At 41.7% G+C, this 19395-nt stretch overlaps 1 protein-coding gene across 1 annotated transcript in view; it reads right to left on the reverse strand.

Annotated features, from left to right (window-relative positions):
* The window catches only part of CCDC178 (coiled-coil domain containing 178), a 787921-nt gene that overhangs the window by 620869 nt on the left and 147657 nt on the right, over nucleotides 1-19395 (reverse strand). Inside the window, exons 11-13 of the mRNA XM_069731267.1 lie at nucleotides 13388-13483; nucleotides 9742-9878; nucleotides 2355-2538 (exon numbers count right to left, since the gene is read on the reverse strand). Coding sequence (XP_069587368.1) covers nucleotides 2355-2538; nucleotides 9742-9878; nucleotides 13388-13483 — 417 coding nt within the window. The remainder of the gene's footprint in view (nucleotides 1-2354; nucleotides 2539-9741; nucleotides 9879-13387; nucleotides 13484-19395) is intronic.

Here is a 19395-nt window from a genome sequence, read left to right on the forward strand (position 1 = left end):
AAAGAATTAAAAATTCCTCTATTCTTGAGAAGAGAGAGGATTTTTAAAAAGCGGTAAAGTTGTTTGTTTTTACAAGCATTTTGCATTTATTTCAATTTATGATTGTGAAAATTTCAATTTGGTCTCAAAAAAAGAAGTGGTAACAAGTCCTATTTTGATCTGATCTGCAGGTAAAATCGCTCATTCAAGTGAACGGGTACCTAAAAAATAATGGATGTAACCGTGTGTCATCTGAGTGATGTCATGAATTGAGATACTGATTTGGCTTTTATCCTAAGTCATATTGCAAGACTCGTTAAAGGGTTGATTGTGACATGTAGGATCGCTACTTCCAACGCTATAGGTGATGCTATAGAGTTCAAGAACTCTTTTGAGAAGAGCAGATCATACGTAGATTGTAAAAATTGACACAACCACCAAAGATGGATCCAACATACTGAGGGAAAAAAAATGGTCCTTTTTTCACATACTAGAAAAAAAATTACCTTGGACTGAAACAAACCTGCAGGTTTTTTTTATTTCTAACCAAAGCCAGAAGTAGATCCTCCAGGAAGGATATACACCGTAAGTCCCCAAAAAACTGCAATCATGTGGTTCTAGCCTAACTTAGGGGTGCAGCGTGCTAGTACTGTGCCTCCTCATACAACATATACATTGCCTTACAATTGTATTCGGCCCCCTGGAACTTTTCAACCTTCTCCCACATTTCATGCTTCAAACATAAAGATACCAAATGTAAATTTTTGGTGAAGAATCAACAACAAGTGGAACACAATTGTGAAGTTGAACGAAATTTATTGGTTATTTAAAATTTTTGTGGAAAATCAAAAACTGAAAAGTGGGGCGTGCAATATTATTCGGCCCCTTTAACTTAATACTTTGTTGCGCCACCTTTTGCTGCGATTACAGCTGCAAGTTGCTTGGGGTATATTTCTATCAGTTTTGTACATCAAGAGACTGAAATTCTTGCCCATTCTTCCTTGGCTAACAGCTCGAGCTCGGTGAGGTTTGATGGAGATCGTTTGTGAACAGCATTTTTCAGCTCTTTCCACAGATTATCAAGTGGATGGAGGTCTGGACTTTGACTTGGCCATTCTAACACCTGGATACGTTTATTTGTGAACCATTCCATTGTAGATTTTGCTTTATGTTTGAGATCATTGTCTTGTTGGAAGACAAATCTCCGTCCCAGTCTCAGGTCTTTTGCAGACTCCAACAGGTTTTCTTCAAGAATGGTCCTGTATTTGGCTCCATCCATCTTCCCATCAATTTTATCCATCTTCTCTGTCTCTGCTGAAGAAAAGCAGGCCCAAACCATGATGCTGCCACCACCATGTTTGACAGTGGGGTTGGTGTGTTCAGGGTGATGAGCTGTGTTGCCTTTACGCCAAACATATCGTTTGGCATTGTTGCTAAAAAGTTCAATTTTGGTTTCATCTGACCAGAGCACCTTCTTCCACATGTTTGGTGTGTCTCCCACGTGGCTTATTGCAAACTTTAAACAACACTTTTTATGGATCTCTTTGAGAAATCGCTTTCTTCTTGCCAATCTTCCATAAAGGCCAGATTTGTGCAGTGTACAACTGATTGTTGTCCTATGGACAGACTGTCTCACCTCAGCTGTAGATCTCTGCAGTTTATCCAAAGTGATCATAGGCCTCTTAGCTGCATCTCTGATCAGTCTTCTCCTTGTTTGAGATGAAAGTTTAGAGGGACGGCCGGGTCTTGGTAGATTTGCAGTGGTATGATACTCCTTCCATTTCAATATGATCGCTTGCACAGTGCTCCTTGGGATGTTTAAAGTTTTGGAAATCATTTTGTATCCAAATCCAGCTTTAAACTTCTCCACAACAGTATCACGGACCTGCCTGTTGTGTTCCTTGGTCTTCATGATGCTCTGTGTGCTTCAAACAGAATCCTGAGGCTATCACAGAGCAGTTGCATTTATACAGAGACTTGATTACACACAGGTGCATTATATTTATCATCATTAGGCATTTAGGACAACATTGGATCATTCAGAGATCCACAATGAACTTCTGGAGTGAGTTTGCTGCACTGAAATTAAAGGGGCCGCATAATATTGCAAGCCCCACTTTTCAGTTTTTAAATTTCCACAAAAATTTAAAATAACCAATAAATTTAATTCAACTTCACAATTGTGTTCCACTTGTTGTTGATTCGTCACCAAAAATTTACATTTGGTATCTTTATGTTTGAAGCATGATATGTGGGAAAAGGTTGAAAAGTTCCAGGGGGCCAAATACTTTCGCAAGGCACTGTAACTGTTGTTTTTGCGGTAGAAAGTAGCATTGAGTTTTATACTTCCTGTATATAAAACATAATAAAATCACCTTTAGGCGGGATTCCTCTTTAGATGACTGGTTCTCCAGTTCTGATAGTCTCCTCTTGGACGCAGCATGGCTAACAGACACGTGAGCGAGCTCATTAGTCGTATTATTAGACTGCTCTTCATTTCGCAGCTGACTTTTCTGCATGCGTCTGATGTCTGCTTCAAGTTTACTCTTCATCTTGTGACTGCAATAAAGAAAAACAAAAATCAATGTTTGGTTTCCTGATCAAGAAACTACAGTTTTGTCAGACAGTGACCTACAAAGATGTGTAAAATCTCAGCACACTAATTACCGAGAAAAATAGACGGAAGCAGAGGTGAGGGTTGCAGGATGGTGCAGTAATCACGTAATGGCTAGAAATCAGTGACTTATAAATCCACATCAAATGACATTCAGCAATGATAATTCGCTCTGCACCTCATGACTAAACCTGATTTCTGCAGAATATTAAGGAGCATTACAAAATCAGCTATGCAGAAGTCTATGCACTGTCCACTGGCATGCCATCAGGAATTTCGGAACCCCATACTGGCAAAATGTTTGGGTCCCCTTGAGACTCCACCCAGGCTCCACTCCAGTTCTGCCTCCAATCCTTGAACCTTCCACAGTCCTACCACCCACTCATCCCCACCGGTCAGAGAGCCGCCAATCCCACACTGTTAAAAGACAGCATGAGCACCCAGCTGTGATCGGAGGTATAAAGTTCACCTCCAGTCACTGGTGTCAGCAGATTGAAATAAATGACAAAAACATGCTAGCTGTAGCAACTCTGCTGGCATCACTGCATGGCCTCCCATTCCCCACCTGCTTTTCACACAAACTCACTCACTTCTCCGGTCCATGGTCTGAGTTCTCTCTGCTGCTGGCTCCATGCTTTGTGCCTGATGTCTGCAGCTTTCTCTGTGCATGCTCTGTCTCTGTGCATACGGGGGCGGCGCCAGCAGTTCCTGTGTCTTATTGAGACTGTGTGCACCTTGCTAAGGTGTCCCCGGCCAATTGCCATGAGGCTTCCTATATTTAAGACTTCCTCACCCATTGGTGGGGCCTGTGCAACTTACTCCCTCAGTCAGTTCTTTGCTGCTGAAGTGCCAGGTCCTGGCTCTGTGACACTTGTGTCCACCACCCAGTGGGTCGTTGTACCCTGGCCTGTGTCCGTATCTCTGTGCCTTGTCCCGTTCCTGACTCTGTCTTAGTCTAGTCCTGTTCCTGTGTCCGTTTAAATTCCTGTGTTGGTTTGCTCTGCTCTTGGCTCTGCACTCTGTATCTTGCTTTGCTCTGCTCTCGGCTCTGCACTCTGTGTCTTGCTTTGCTCTGCTCTCGGCTCTGCACTCTGTGTCTTGCTCTGCTCTTGGCTCTGCACTCCGTGTCTTGGCTTGCTCTGCTCTTGTCTCTGCACTTTATGGCTTTGCCCTGCTCTTGTCTCTGCACTCTGTGACTTTGCTCTGCGGCTCCGCTCCTTGTGGTTCTCCCTGGCTCCGCTCCTTGCGGTTCTACCTTGCTGTTTCTACGTCTCCTGCTCTTGGCTCCACCTCCTGCGTTTCTGTACTTGCTCCGCCTCCTGCACTTGGCTCTGCCTCCTGTGTTTCTGTACTTGGCTCCGCCTCTTGCTCTTGGCTCCGCCTCATGCATTTCTGTACTTGGTTCCGCCTCCTGTTTTTGGCTCCTCCCCTGCGCTTCTGTACTTGACTTCGCCTCCTGTTTGTGGCTCCTCCTCCTGTGCTTCTCCTTTGCTCTGCTCCTTGTGGTCTTTCTCTAGCTATTCATAAGTCCTCCTGTCTGAACAGGTTCCTACCTGTTTTCATATATCTGCCTATATACCGGTCCTGCCAGTGTACCAGTCCTGTCCGCCTGTCCTGCCAGTGCATCAGCCGTGCCCGCCTGCTAGAGTACCAGCTGTGTCCACCTGCCTGCCAGTGTCCCAGCCGTTCCTGCCAGTGTCTCTGTTGTACCCATCTGCCTGCCTGTGTCCCAGCCCTGCCCACCTGTCTGCCAGAGTGCCAGCCGTGCCCGCCTGCCTATCTATGTTCCATTCCTCCGTTGGGATTAGCAGCCACAGCCAGACACCACCCTGGAGTGGTACCTGGTAGCTTCCTGCCGCATAAGCCTGACATCACCATCAGAGGCTCCAGTGAATACCAAGGAAGCTAGTTAGTTAAGCCCCTTCCAGGATAGTCTGGTCTGTGGCACAGTGGGGCCACACCTCCGCATGCCCGCGCCAACCAGCCTGGGCATGAGTGTGACACTAGCGGGGATCTCACCAAGGTCACGGCAGTTCAGCCCGGTTGGGAATGCAGCCTCAGTGACTGGAGGTAACCTCGATGACATCACCCCCGGTCACTGAGTCTGCACTCGCAGCAGCTCAGTCACCAGTGGTTCTCAGCCTGGATGATCACATTTTGGCACCATCCAGGTTGAAAACTGTGTTTCCCCCAGACATGGGTTACAGCGTGGGACAGAACGACGGAGAGGTGAGGGATATTGTTGTTTTTATTTTTGTTTTCTTACAGAAAACGTGCAATTAGGCTTTAGGTGAGTATAACTGTGTTTATTATTTTTAAATAAAAAAAAGTAAAAGTGTGTTTCGTTTTATTTCTAATAAAGGATTTTATTCTTGCTGTGTCTTTATTTACCATATAACTATAGGATTAGTAAAGAATAGGTGCCTTATAGATGCCTCTCCATTACTAAGCCGTGGGCTTGATGTCACCCGACAATACAAAGGTGACATCAACCCCACAAATATGAACCCCACTTGCCATCGCTACAGGGCAAATGGTGAAGAGTCGGGCAAAGTGCCAGAATTGGCACATCTAATAGATGTGCCTTTTCTCGGCAGCTGCAGGCTGCTATTTTTGGGCTGTGGGGCCAATATTCATGGCCCCTTACCAGCCTGACAAAACTAGCCCCCAGCTGTCTGCTTTAGCATGACTGGTTGTCAAAAATGATCATTTAAATAATTAAAAAATACAGCGTTGGGCCCCCTCTATTCTTGATAACCAGCCTTGTTGAAAATGACAGCGTAGGATTGCAGCCAACAGCTGTGAGTTTTGCCTGGCTGGTTATCAAAAATACAGGGAAACCCATGCTGTTTATTTTTTTAATTATTTTTTTACAGCGCAGGAGTCGGCTAATGAATACACCCATCAGCCGCTCCTGCTCTTGCTGTTATTAGCGGAAGCAGATGTCAGATGATGGGAGCTGTAGTCCCATCCACTGACACCAGTGATCGGAGGTAAACTTTATACCTCCGATCACAGCTGTCTTTTGACAGCATGGGAATCGCGTCTCTCTGACCTGCGGGGATGATTTCACCACTGATCAGAAGCGGTGTTTGCCGTCATGCACATGACAGTATGGCAAACACTGGATGTTCTGCCTTCCCCCCCCCCCCCCTCCTGTTCAAGTGAATGGGGTTTAGGTCCAAAAACTGTTCTGGTACCCGAACCCAAACTTTTTGTAACTGTTCAGCCAAACCTGCCGGACCCGAACATCCAGGTGTCAGCCCACCTCTACAAGGGACAAATACCATCACACAATGACAAGACCACATATTACAACCACATAGTGACCAAATACTACAATACTGATCATTAATTAAAATAAATACTAATTTTACCATAAGCGCAATTATACACAGGAGCTTTGTATATAGTACACAGTGTTTAGTGTCAGTGTACACGTAATACAGTGATCATCGGTGACACACACTGGAGCTCTGTATATAGTGTCACTGCAGATAATACAGTGATCATCGGTGACATTATACAAAGGAGCTCTGTGTATAGCGTCAGTGCAGATAATACAGTGATTATCAGTGACATTATACACAGGAGCTCTATATATAGTATACAGTGTATAGTGTCAGTGTACAGGTAAAACGCTGACTCCCTGGTGATGTCTCTAGTTGAAGTCTTTCATCTTCGCTTTTCATCTTCATCCAGCGCACACCGCCATCACTTCTTCCAGCCAGCAGTCATCTCTGCCGAAAATAACAGTTATCTAGAGCACATTCCCCAAATTTTCCCCAACCTCTACACTAAGCCAGATGAAGAAAAAAAGTGACCGTGTCACCCTGCACAGTAATAGGACCTTCTCCTCCCACACACTGAAAAAACCATCCTTAAAAATAATATCCTTTAATTAGCACCTACAGTAATAATCTCCCACATTCTGAACCCCACATGACCTCCCATTCTGTACCCCACGTGTCCTCCCATTCTGCCTCATGTCTCTCCATATTGCCCCCATAGCCATCCACAATTATACACCCCATAGACATATATAGCAGTATAATGCACCCCCCATAGTAGTATAATGTATCCCATAGTCATATATAGTATAAAGCACCCCAGTTATACATAGTATAATGCAGCCCCAGTATAATGAGGCCCATACCAGTATATTGCACCCCGATGGTGGTATAATACAGCCTCATAGTGGTATACTGCACCCCATAGTGGAATAATGCACATCATAGTGGTATAATGCACCCCATGATGGTATAATGCAGCCTCATAGTGGTATAATGCTCCCCATAGTGAAAAAATGCTGCCCCATAGTGGTATAATGCACCCCATGGTAGTATAATCCACCCCCATAGCAGATAGCAGTATAATGTACCCCCATCGTAGTATAATGTACTCCATAGTGGTATAAAGCACCTCATAGTAGTATAATGCATCACATAATGGTATAATGCACCCCATGGTGGTATAATGCACCCCATGATGGTATAATGCAGCCCCATAGTGGTATAATGCTCCCCATAGTGATATAATGCTGCCCCATAGTGGCATAATGCACCCCCGTGGTAGTAAAATCCACCCCCATTGTTGATAGCAGTTTAATACACCCCCATCGTAGTATAATGTACTCCATAGTGGTATAAAGCACTCCATAGTGGTATAATGCATCACATAATGGTATATTGCACCCCCATGGCGGTATAATGCACCCCCATACCGCAGCTTTACAAAAAAAAAAGTTTCTCCTTAAAAGGCCGAGGTCCAGCGGTGTCCTCTGCCATGATTCAGCTGAGGTGCGCACCTTCGTTCCAGCGTATGACAGTGTCATATGTCATATGTTGGCAAAGTGCGCGCTGACGTCATATGCTGGCCTGTGATTGGCTGGCGGCTGTTCAACTGATCGTGCATCTGAGGACACGCAATCAATTACTGAAGCGGCAGAACCCTACCGCTGGGGCCCGGTGAGCAGGGCCCCATACGCCACTAAGGGCATTAATGCCTGACCGTCCGCTGGATAAAATATTTTCTTATTTTTGATCAATTAGTTGTCTTTGGAAAGCAGAATACTTGTTGCTGTATTTCCACACAAGGAGGCAGCGTTGTAGTTCAGAGCTCTGTGAAAACTGAGCGAACCTCCAATGAGAGCTGTAATGGTGTCCACAATGCTTTCACTAGAATGTCGGTGGAAGTAACTAGTAATGTTCATATAACTAAGAAATGGCGAGAAGGAAATTTCTTTATAGTGAACACAATTTAAAAAAAAACATTTTACACAAAGGAGTCAAAAATGGTGCTACGAAGGATAATATGTTATGCTACTCTGTGTTGTAAACTCCTGCATGCTGTGCACAGGGTTTACTGTAGATATGCTAATCACTATTGTACATATTTAAGGCAAAATATATTCTATACCTAAAGGGGTTGTCCAGGTTTGGGGTTTAAATCTTCAGTCACTCTTCAGTCACTGGAGTGGGTGAGGGCGTGGCCGCGAGTTTGCGATTTTCATACATGCTCACTAGACGTGTGCAGCCTTGCTCAATAAACGTGAATACAGCAAGACCTGATACGTTTAGTCAGAATTTGGCCGTAAGTGTGTCATGACCGCCCGCTCCTGGCGCCGTCAATGGAGAATCCTGACAGCGCACACATAGAGTAACTGAAGGACTTGATCCCCAAGTTTGGACAACTTAAGCTGAAAACTATCAGCCATTAGAACAAAATGAAAAGTGCAGCCATACATTGTAAATATGAATACATATGTAGTTACTTTGAAAGACAATTTTATATAAATGTGTCCAATAAAGTAAGGAAAACTTTTAGAACACACATCATTAATAATAACAAAACATATTAAAATAAAGCATCACTGAGTTTCAATTAGGAGAATACTAAGGGTATATGCACACTGAGTTTTTTGAGTAGTCATTGTGGACCAAAACCTCAAAGAGCTGCTTGAAAAACCCATAAAAAATACTTCAAAGACTTTTCTTATTCATTTATTTTGTAAAATGACTTGGGGGTCATATATTCAATATTTCAAACATTTTTCTTTCACTTCAGATTTGAAAAAACGCCTGGTGGGAGAAAGTGCTTGACAATTCTTTGAAACGTCTCCTGATGGAAAATAATCCAAACTATCATTAAATATTCCAAAAGGCTGCAAAAAAAAAAACTTCAGAAACAAAAACTCTCTGAGGGTATGTGCACACAATTTCGTTTTCAAGTAGAATCCACCTAAAAAAAAAGCGCCGCAACAAATGAACATAATGCACAGCAATGTAAAAACAACATTGCTGTGCACATGTTCAGACTTTCATTACTACTATTAACCAAATCAGGTTTCGGAACCATGAATCGGTTAAAGGATGTGAACTGGTCATTCTTCGGGCGGCCTCCAAATGAAGCTGCCTGCTCCTCATAGATGAAAGAATACGGGAAAAACTCAGGCAAACCCACAAGCAAAAGTGCTTCAGCAGAAAGATCACTGAAGAAGCTTTGCTTAGGAAAACCTCTGCGTCTCTGCCAAGAGTATTAAAACATTGTGCGCTCATTGTAAAAATATTGTGAAAAAATTCTCCATAATTACTTCAGGAAATGGAAAAAATCTTCCAAACCCCCCAAAGAAGGAGTGTTTCCAGCAGCAGATTCTACTAGAAAATTCTTTTTTGACAGCTTTTAAAAAACTTAGTGTGCCCAGTTCCTTAGAAGAACTTGAGCCTACAAGCAACACAAATCATGGGCCTCCTTTAAAACACACTATAAAAATATATACAGACACGGCCAATGGGAGTGAAGGGATTGCAAACTTGTTGCACCTCATATTGCAATACAATACAATATATGAAAAATCCTTGTTGCCACTTTGATGCTATTAGCAAACTGCTCTTGATGAATTTTATCATTTCTGTCATTAATTTGACGCCCATTTTCATGTGTCAATGAGCTGATGACTACATAATGAATAGGCACAGACGAAGGTTCAATTCAAAAGGTACTTGAGTATATTTACTATCCACTGCCTAATATGTAATCTATGACTCCTGTAGAATGAACAATATCTCTGTAGGGAGAACTAATTAAAGCAAAAACTTAATTAAAAAAAAGTAATTCTTTAAAAGCATACAGAAAAATGATTACTTAACCTGTTTGTAGTTTTTATTAACATATCCTCATTTTCCAGAGCGAGGGTCTTATTTTCATATTCTAAGCCCCTTAGTGCATGGAGGATTTTGTGCAGCTGCTGTTCCAAATTAGATAGCTGGGCCTGGAAATCGGATTCCTTCAATCAAAAAGGAAAAACAATTTGTTAACGCAAAGTTCCTGAGTTAATGAAGTTGGACTCTAAGTTTTGCTCTGTATTAACTGCTTAGAGGACTTGAATCCAGGATTGCTTGATCACTTGTACAACAGCACAGTATAATACTATAGTATTGCACGGTATTGTAAAATTCACCATCACCTATGGTGCCCAGCCACAGAGGGTGCTTACAGAAGGCCCCCAGATGTCAAGGTAATTCGATTTGCACTGTCCTGGTTCTGCGTGTCAGCCAGTTTTCACTGTTGGATGGCATCCTCCTCAGATCCGGCATCATAAGTTTTGAGATGCCCAATTAAGCTTGTTAGAAGCCTATTGGGGGGCTCAGTAAAAGGATGTTGAGGTTATCCAAAAATTAACAGAGATTGGAGGATGACAGGCTTTGCCATAGTCTGTGAGAGGCACCACCGTGGGTAACGGTATGGATGGTGTAGAATATGTTGTATTTTGGGGTGCTGGGCGCTATAATCAGAGCTTGTGCATAGAGAGAGCTGTGAAGTGTTTATATTGTGGCCAGATGACCAAGGGTTCACTTTCGCACTGTTATAAATTTGCTTCTTTGTGATTGAAGATAATACAACTAAGTGCAGACAGTTTATCCTGATTAACTATGATGTTAAATTTACTCGTAATGCAGATTATTCCATTGATTTGACAGCTACTTGTATGGAGAAGCCACCGCGCCAATGTAAACAATGAAGAGCATGTGGCACTCAGATGAGCACTGCATCCTCTTCACTGCATACACACAAACCAAACAATGATGACCTACACAACGGTTAAGTCATCAATGTTGGTGCCCTGAGAACCAATTTATAAAGGACCTGTAACTTGCTAAAATATGAGTTAAATAACCTTGCAAAAACCTTGAGCCCCCTTGACTATTCTGTTTTTTTTTTCTGTTTTGCACTGCATCCCTCCATTGCGGAGATAATCACATGTCTTGCTTTGGAAGCACAATATGTGAAATTTCTGCTTGTAATAAAGCTAGCGTCTGTTCAGAGTCTTCTCTGGGGGCATGCGCTTTCACTCCTTCCTCCCAGACGCTCCCTCCCAGCAGCTGATCTAAGGGTATGTGCACACGATGCAGATTTAGTGCAGAACTGCAGCAGATTTTTCTGCAGCAGAAACGCTGCAGAACTGCACTGTGATTTACAGTACAATGCAAATCAATGTGAAAAAAAAAAGCTGTGCACAAGGTGCAGAAAAATCTGCGCAGAAACGCTGCAGATTTCAAAGAAGTGCATGTCACTTCTTTTGTGCAGTTCTGCAGCGTTTCTGCACCCCTCCATAATAGAAATCCATTGGTAAAAAACGCATAAAAAACGCATCAAAAAACGCACCTGCGGATTCTGCCAGGAGATGCAGATTTAATGCAGAAAATTCTGCACCAAATCTGCATCGTGTGCACACAGCCTAATAGTTTCAGATGCTGCCGAGTGGTGATTGGCAGCGTATGGGAGGAAGGAATGAAAGCGCACACCCCCAGAGATGACTCTGAAGAAATGCCCACTTTCATTACAAGCAGAGATTTCACATATTCTGCTCCAAAAGCAATAAATGTGAATATCTCTGCAATGGAGTGACCAAGTTAAAAAACGAAAAGAGTGGCAGAATCAAAGGAGCTTGGGGATTTTCACAAGGTATTTAATTCTAATTTTTTAAAGCTAGTGAAAGGTCCTCTTTAACTTTTTAGCTGTAATCACAATTCTGCTGACTTTAGAAATGAAATTTGGCAATGTCTCAAATTCTGTGCTGAGATGACAAGTGATTTGCTGAAGTTCGTACAGAATATACATATATATATATATATATATATATATATATATATATATATATATATATATATATATATATATACAGAACCTTTGTCCAGAGAAGTATGAGGGAGAAGGAAGATATAGAGTACAGACCAAAAGTTTGGACACACCTTCTCATTTAAAGATTTTTCTGTTTTTTCATGACTATGAAAATTGTACATTCACACTGAAGGCATCAAAACTATGAATTAACACATGTGGAATTATATGCTTAACAAAAAAGTGTGAAACAACTGAAATCATGTCTTATTTTCTAGGATCTTCAAAATAGCCACCTTTTGCTTTGATGACTGCTTTGTACACTCTTGGCATTCTCTTGATGAGCTTCAAGAGGTAGTCACCAGGAATGGTTTTCACTTCACAGGTGTGTCCTGTCAGGTTTAATAAGTGGGATTTCTTGCCTTATAAATGGTATTGGGACCATCAGTTGTGTTGTGCAGAAGTCTGGTGGATACACAGCTGATAGTCCTACTGAATTGACTGTTAGAATTTGTATAATGGTAAGAAAAAAGCAGCTAAGTAAAGAAAAACGAGTGGCCATCATTACTTTAAGAAATGAAGGTCAGTCAGTCCAAAAATTTGGGAAAACTTTGAAAATGTCCCCAAGTGCAGTGGCAAAAACCATCAAGCGCTACAAAGAAACTGGCTCACATGAGGACTGCCCCAGGAAAGGAAGACCAAGAGTCACCTCTGCTTCTGAGGATAAGTATATCTGAGTCACCAGCCTCAGAAATCGCAGGTTAACAGCAGCTCAGATTAGAGACCAGGTCAATGCCACACAGAGTTCTAGCAGCAGACACATCTCTACAACAACTGTTAAGAGGAGACTTTGTGCAGCAGGCCTTCATGGTAAAATAGCTGCTAGGAAACGATTGCTAAGGACAGGCAACAAGCAGAAGAGACTTGTTTGGGCTAAAGAACACAAGGAATAGACATGAGACCAGTGGAAATCTGTGCTTTGGTCTGATGAGTCCAAATTTGAGATCTTTGGTTCCAACCACCGTGTCTTTGTGCGACGCAGAAAAGGTGAACGGATGGACTCTACCTGCCTGGTTCCCACCGTGAAGCATGGAGGAGGAGGTGTGATGGTGTGGGGGTGCTTTGCTGGTGACACTGCTGGACCATCATTTATTTTTAAACAGGACAATGACCCCAAACACACCTCCAGGCTGTGTAAGGGCTATTTGACCAAGAAGGAGAGTGATGGAGTGCTATGCCAGATGACCTGGCCTCCACAGTCACCAGACCTGAACCCAATCGAGATGGTTTGGGGTGAGCTGGACCGCAGAGTGAAGGCAAAAGGGCCAACAAGTGCTAAGCATCTCTGGGAACTCCTTCAAGATTGTTGGAAGACCATTCCTGTGACTACCACTTGAAGCTCATCAAGAGAATGCCAAGAGTGTGCAAAGCAGTCATCACAGCAAAAGGTGGCTACTTTGAAGAACCTAGAATATAAGACATAATTTCAGTTGTCTCACACTTTTTTGTTAAGTATATAATTCCACATGTGTTAATTCATAGTTTTGATGCCTTCAGTGTGAATGTACGATTTTCATAGTCATGAAAATACAGAAAAATCTTTAAATGAGGTGTGTCCAAACTTTTGGTCTGTACTGTAATATATTAAAAAGATTACAAATATCATATAAGTACCAAAATGTCAGCTTCCTTTGAAAGTTTGGAATGAATATTCGAAAGGTCTTTGTATTTCTTTTCTTGATCATCCAGCTCGTACTTTAGTTCATTCACCTACAAAGAATGAAAGAGATTTGCCATAGCTCAGATCATATACAATTCTAACAGTAGCTTACATAATTCTAATAAAATTATAGATGGCACCTCCTTACATACTAGACATTTTTCTATAAAGAATCAGGAGCTAACCATAGGGTGGGGTATTGTATCATACAGCTGGTGCATGATTGAAATCTTATAAAATCACAGCCAGAGAGGCTAAGCTCCTGGCAAAACTACCGTGACAATGATGTTAAGCAAGGAGGTTCTTAGAGAGGATTTGTCATCAGGTCAAGGGTAGCCAGTTTTTGCTTTTATATTGTTTTGCTGTGCCCTTGGGGAGTTTTCTGCTTGTTTACTCGCCATATGGTTCCAGACATATGAGCATTTTTAATTAATGCTAATTTTTATGCTATTCACAAGGAGGAGTGACTCACAGGATTCTATAGGGGCGTTTATTTAGGCTGGTCTACATAACTATCCTGTGAGGACTGCCCCCTTGGTAAGGACCATAAAAATTAGTACTACATAAAAAGGCCATAACTGGAACTGAATGATGGATTAAAAATAACCAGAATACTCAGGGGAGCATCAGGCAAAATGAGTAAAAATTGGTTACAGGTCCTCTTTAAATTCCCTTAAAGGGTATGAGAGATATGCTTGGAGGAAAGAAATAGACATATTTGCACTATTAGATTTGAGTGTCAAAATTATGATTAGTTATGGCAGAGAACATTGAGGTGAATTTAAAACTCTGTCTTAAGTTAGAGGAGTAAGAAGAAATCCTGGTCTCCAAAGCATCCTAAGTAGAGCAAGTTATAAAGAAAACAGCTGTCCAGCTTCTTATTCAAAAGGAATACACTGTGAGGGTGCTCACATCCTGGCAGGCAACATGAAAGGGGCTCACCCACTTAACACACCCAACACGTGTTTCACGAATGCTTCATCAGGGGCAAAGAAAATGAGTGTCGTGTGTGCTTGGTGGCTGCCACGATGTATATCCTCACATTAATTGACTTTTTACTTCAATATCATTTCCCCCTAGTGTGCCACTCTTATTTCCATTGTGCATGTCATTATGAATTGATTACGTTTTATGCTTTCCACTTGGATTATTACTTCCAGGGGTCCTTTCCCTTTTGTTCACCCACCTACACGTGTCAACTGTGTCATCTGTGTTGGGACAACTACCATTATGTACTGTTTTGTCTTTTGTTTTTTTTATCAACAAAAGTTATTTATCACTTTAATATTTTTCTTTCCTGCACTTTATCATTATTGGCTTCTAACTTACAAACTTGGTACAACCCCTTTACGTCTTAGGGACCACCCAGATAGCACTACCCAAAGGTATGTTTTAACACTTCTACACCTCTATCAGCTAGATATGTCTACAGTTTTGCAGGGACGACCTTGTGAGGACAATTGGAAGACAATTGCTATGTGGCTTTTGAACCCAAGCAGAAAAAGCATGTGTTGACTGAACAGAGACGGAAATCTTCCCCAAAATCTGAGTTGTTATGATGTACTGTATGTTAACGATTGCCAATTTAAAGTGAAATAAAAGTTAAGAACAATTATAGCAGCGAGTAAACTCAAGTCAGGCAGGGATACCAAGTCATAAGAGGATCTAAGGGATCCTATACCTCATCCCTCAAAATGTAAAAAGGTAATAAACTGTACTTGTATGAAGAAGGCTACTGACATTCATTGCTTTAAAGGGAAGCGATCATCAGAAACCACCTATTGTATAAATCAGGTTTTGAGCTACATTTATTTTTTATATTTGCATTTTTTTCATGATCTTTGTTAAAAAAAAATTAGTAATAATGCAATTTCTACACTGTCCATTTATGCTTTTTTTAGAGTCATACATCCTGTTTTTTTATTGGGAAGAGTTTTCAGCATAGCTCCTTATCAGAGGCAGCATTACAATGTCTGATAACACCTCTGTAGAATGATGATATCACAGGATCCACCAATAGGTGTTGTCACAGCTTACCCTGCTCCCCTCCCTTCACAATGACATTTGCCATGATTATTAGATGCTTTAATACAAAAGATAGTTTCTGAGTCTGTTCAGAGTCTGAAAGTGAAAGTAAAAAAAGAAAGAATTGTGCAGGAACCAAATTGTGCTGGGAAGTTTGCGGGGGGAGTGAACCTGCCTGCTGAACCTGATTAGGTGACACACAGGAAGGACTTCCTGAATTTAATGCATTGGGGCAGGTTGTATCCTATCCATGCAAGGTGGGCTTGCAGCCACCATCGCCACGGAACAGTCTGAGGGCAGTCAAATGCAAGAGAAGTAAAAATAGGGAGAAAAAATTCACAGCATTTGCCCCCTTCCCGATCAGGCCCCTTCAACACATCAGTTTTTTGCCATCAGTCGCAATCCGTTGAATTTTGCAAAAAATGTATCCGGCGACTGATGCCACCAGATCCGTTTTTTTCTCATAGACTTGTATTAGCGATGGCATCATGTTTCATCCATCATTCGCCAGATCCATCGAAAATTGTTTGTCCGGTGGCCGGAGACAACGGACAAAGTAATGTTTCTTGTGTCCGTCGAAAAAAAGGATCCATCTCTGTCTGTCATTTGCTAGAATGGAAGCCTGTGGCACCGGATCCGTCAAATAACAAAATCCGGTGACGAATTCCGTTTTTTTTTTTTAACTGAGCATGATCTGATCCAATTAGCCAGATCCGCTAGTCGGATCCGTCCAAAAAACGGATCCGTCGCATCAGTTTTTCACAATCTGTGACAGATCTGTCGATCGTTCGAGCCAACGGATTGTGACTGACGTCAAAAAACTAATGTGTGAAAGGGGCCTTAGACCATCAAGGACTGTAGACCCTGAACTGATGTAGAGGACATATCTCTTGTAATGTACTAACCAATATATCTCTGTGCGTATAATTGCCTGCTGCCTGTAAATGATACTGTGAATATTGTTCTTGTACCATTTATCTGTGATAATTCCTGCATTTAACCCTGTTAAGTGAATAAAGTAGCAGTAGATTGTTGATCCCACCTGTTGTCTCCGCTGTTGCATTCATATCACCTGCATTACACTACTTTCAAAAAATGTGATGGCCAGGTCTAGTCACACGCCATCTCTCCCCAGCTATGCTATTTTTGGCAGCCAAAAGCTCCTTGTAACTGGTGTTAAAAAGCCAAAAGTCACATTTTCTTTCACAATGCCACATAGCGCAAAAATGTTGCAAGTTTTCAAAGTGTTGAAGCCATCTGGCAAAAACACTTTGATGGATCGCCATGTATATGTAGCTGGAGCTGTTGCCAGATGGCCCGGGCCTAGACAAGCATATTATCTAAAAGTAGCCATGTGCCTGACAGCATGGAAGAAAATCATACAAGTTTCTTATTTTTTCAAAGAGACCTGAATTCTTTCTGTATCCAAAAATATTAACTGCATGAGTGCAAAATACATGTAGGAAATTCTGGTCTAATCTGCATGGGCAAACTGTTGTCCTATACTCTCCACGCACATAGTTCGGTTCAGGACAGATTATGTTACTAAAGAAAAAACTTTATTTAGAAAACTTTGTTTAGAAATCAGAAATTTGGGTAACTCAGCTGAAAAGTTATTTTTTTTCTTTGTAAAGCTTTAAAAAGTTCCACTGTGAAGTGGAAATGATTACTGCATGTAATGCCTCTTGTTCAGTGCCCTAATTTAAATGAGTTCCCAGTCACAGAAGATGCTGTGGCTGCTTTTTATCCTTCACAGCCAGATGATAGAAAACGTAAGCCGATCACTTGTAACTTCCATCTCGCCTTATTATGGTACTAAACACGTCTTGGGTTACTGAAATTGCCTTCAACCTTGCACTTATCATATGTTCTACGACGTATGCATTATACAGCAGTTTAGCTATGTAATACGCTGGCACAAACAAAAGCGATGCAGTAGATGGAAGGATTTATCCTATTAGTTGGCACTAATTAACTCACCCATAACGAGTGGTTTTGGAGTTCAGACGAGCCTGACATAATGGTTATTACATATATTTCTCTTCATTGAATTAAAAACATTCATTCAAAAAGCAAACTAAGCTTCTAATTACAGTGCAAAGAATGGGATTCCATGCGAGGAAGGGGCCACAATTCCATTGGTGCAGTGACACAATAGGTTGGGACCCTCTGTCATTTTAACCCCTGCATCCCTGAGTCTGTTTTCACCTTCATGACCAGGCCAAATTTTACCAATCTGAGAATAACTCTGGATATAACTATTTGTGAAAATATCGGAGCGTTGGTTTCTCCAGACTAATTGTCCCACTAACATTGTTATCGTGGCCGTGGGTGTGATAATATAATTTGCAAGAGTCAGCGTCACAGCCATTTCTTTGCAAATCTCACACATGCACGCAACATTCATCCTTTTGGGTCCGTGTGCAATGAAACCAGCTGTATGTTCCCAGCTTCATTGGGCACTGCAATGTCTGTGAAGCACTTTGTGCCAACTTAATCTGCCGTCCATGGAGGAGCTAAAGACATACCCGGAAAGAAAAAACTGTAATCACGGCTGTGTTCCCTGGACATGTCTATGAAACGGGGGAACGTACATCCAACATCATTGCAAACTGATATGAAGGGACAATATTTGCACACACATGATTTTTGCAAAGTGCAGGCAGTGATGCTGGGTCTGGCAAATCATGTTATCATTCCATCAGGGGGGTTAATAACATGATTAGTGGAATGACCATTCTAGGGAAACCAGCGCCCAATCAACTAGTCTGACACTGGCATATTGAAAATGGATTTATAAAATAATATTTTTTCAAATTTACTGCAATCAAATATACAATCCAAAGGCAGGTTATGAAGGGTATTAACATGATAATAAATACTTGGTGGCGGTTCGAGGAGAGTGGGTTACCTTTAAAAGCAGTTTCCAACTATCAATTAGATTGCAAAATAAGAGCATTAGCTAATGAACATTGGAGCTACACAATACTGGTGTATTGTTATAGAGAATTAAATAAGGCGCAATAGCATGAGCTATGGGACAAGAGGGGCCAATTTCTCTGCAGTGTGTGCATTACACATATACATTTTTTACACGCACGTTATGTACACTCGCTGAAGCACAAACATACACACAACACTGCTGCAAGCACTATACATGTACATTTAGCTCTGCTACATACACACAGTTCTGCTACATACACACCAAGCTCTTCTACACACACGCATACAGTACAGACCAAAAGTTTGGACACACCTTCTCATTTAAAGATTTTTCGGTATTTTCATGACTATGAAAATTGTAAATTCACACTGAAGGCATCAAAACTATGAATTAACCCATGTGGAATTATATACTTAACAAAAAAGTGTGAAACAACTGAAATTATGTCTTATATTCTAGGTTCTTCAAAGTAGCCACCTTTTGCTTTGATGACTGCTTTGCACACTCTGGGCATTCTCTTGATGAGCTTCAAGAGGTCACCAGGAATGGTTTTCACTTCACAGGTGTGCCCTGTCAGGTTTAATAAGTGGGATTTCTTGCCTTATAAATGGTGTTGGGACCCTCAGTTGTGTTGTGCAGAAGTCTGGTGGATACACAGCTGATAGTCCTACTGAATAGACTGTTAGAATTTGTATTATGGCAAGAAAAAAGCAGCTAAGTAAAGAAAAACAAGTGGCCATCATTACTTTAAGAAATGAAGGTCAGTCAGTCTGAAAAATTGGGCAAACTTTGAAAATGTCCCCAAGTGCAGTGGCAAAAACCATCAAGCGCTACAAAGAAACTGGCTCACATGAGGACCGCCCCAGGAAAGGAAGACCAAGAGTCTCCTCTGCTAATGAGGATAAGTTTATTTGAGTCACCAGCCTCAGAAATCGCAGGTTAACAGCAGCTCAGATTAGAGACCAGGTCAATGCCACACAGAGTTCTAGCAGC

This window comes from Ranitomeya imitator, chromosome 6 (genome assembly GCF_032444005.1).
Source record: "Ranitomeya imitator isolate aRanImi1 chromosome 6, aRanImi1.pri, whole genome shotgun sequence".
In the NCBI taxonomy this organism is placed as follows: domain Eukaryota; kingdom Metazoa; phylum Chordata; class Amphibia; order Anura; family Dendrobatidae; genus Ranitomeya; species Ranitomeya imitator.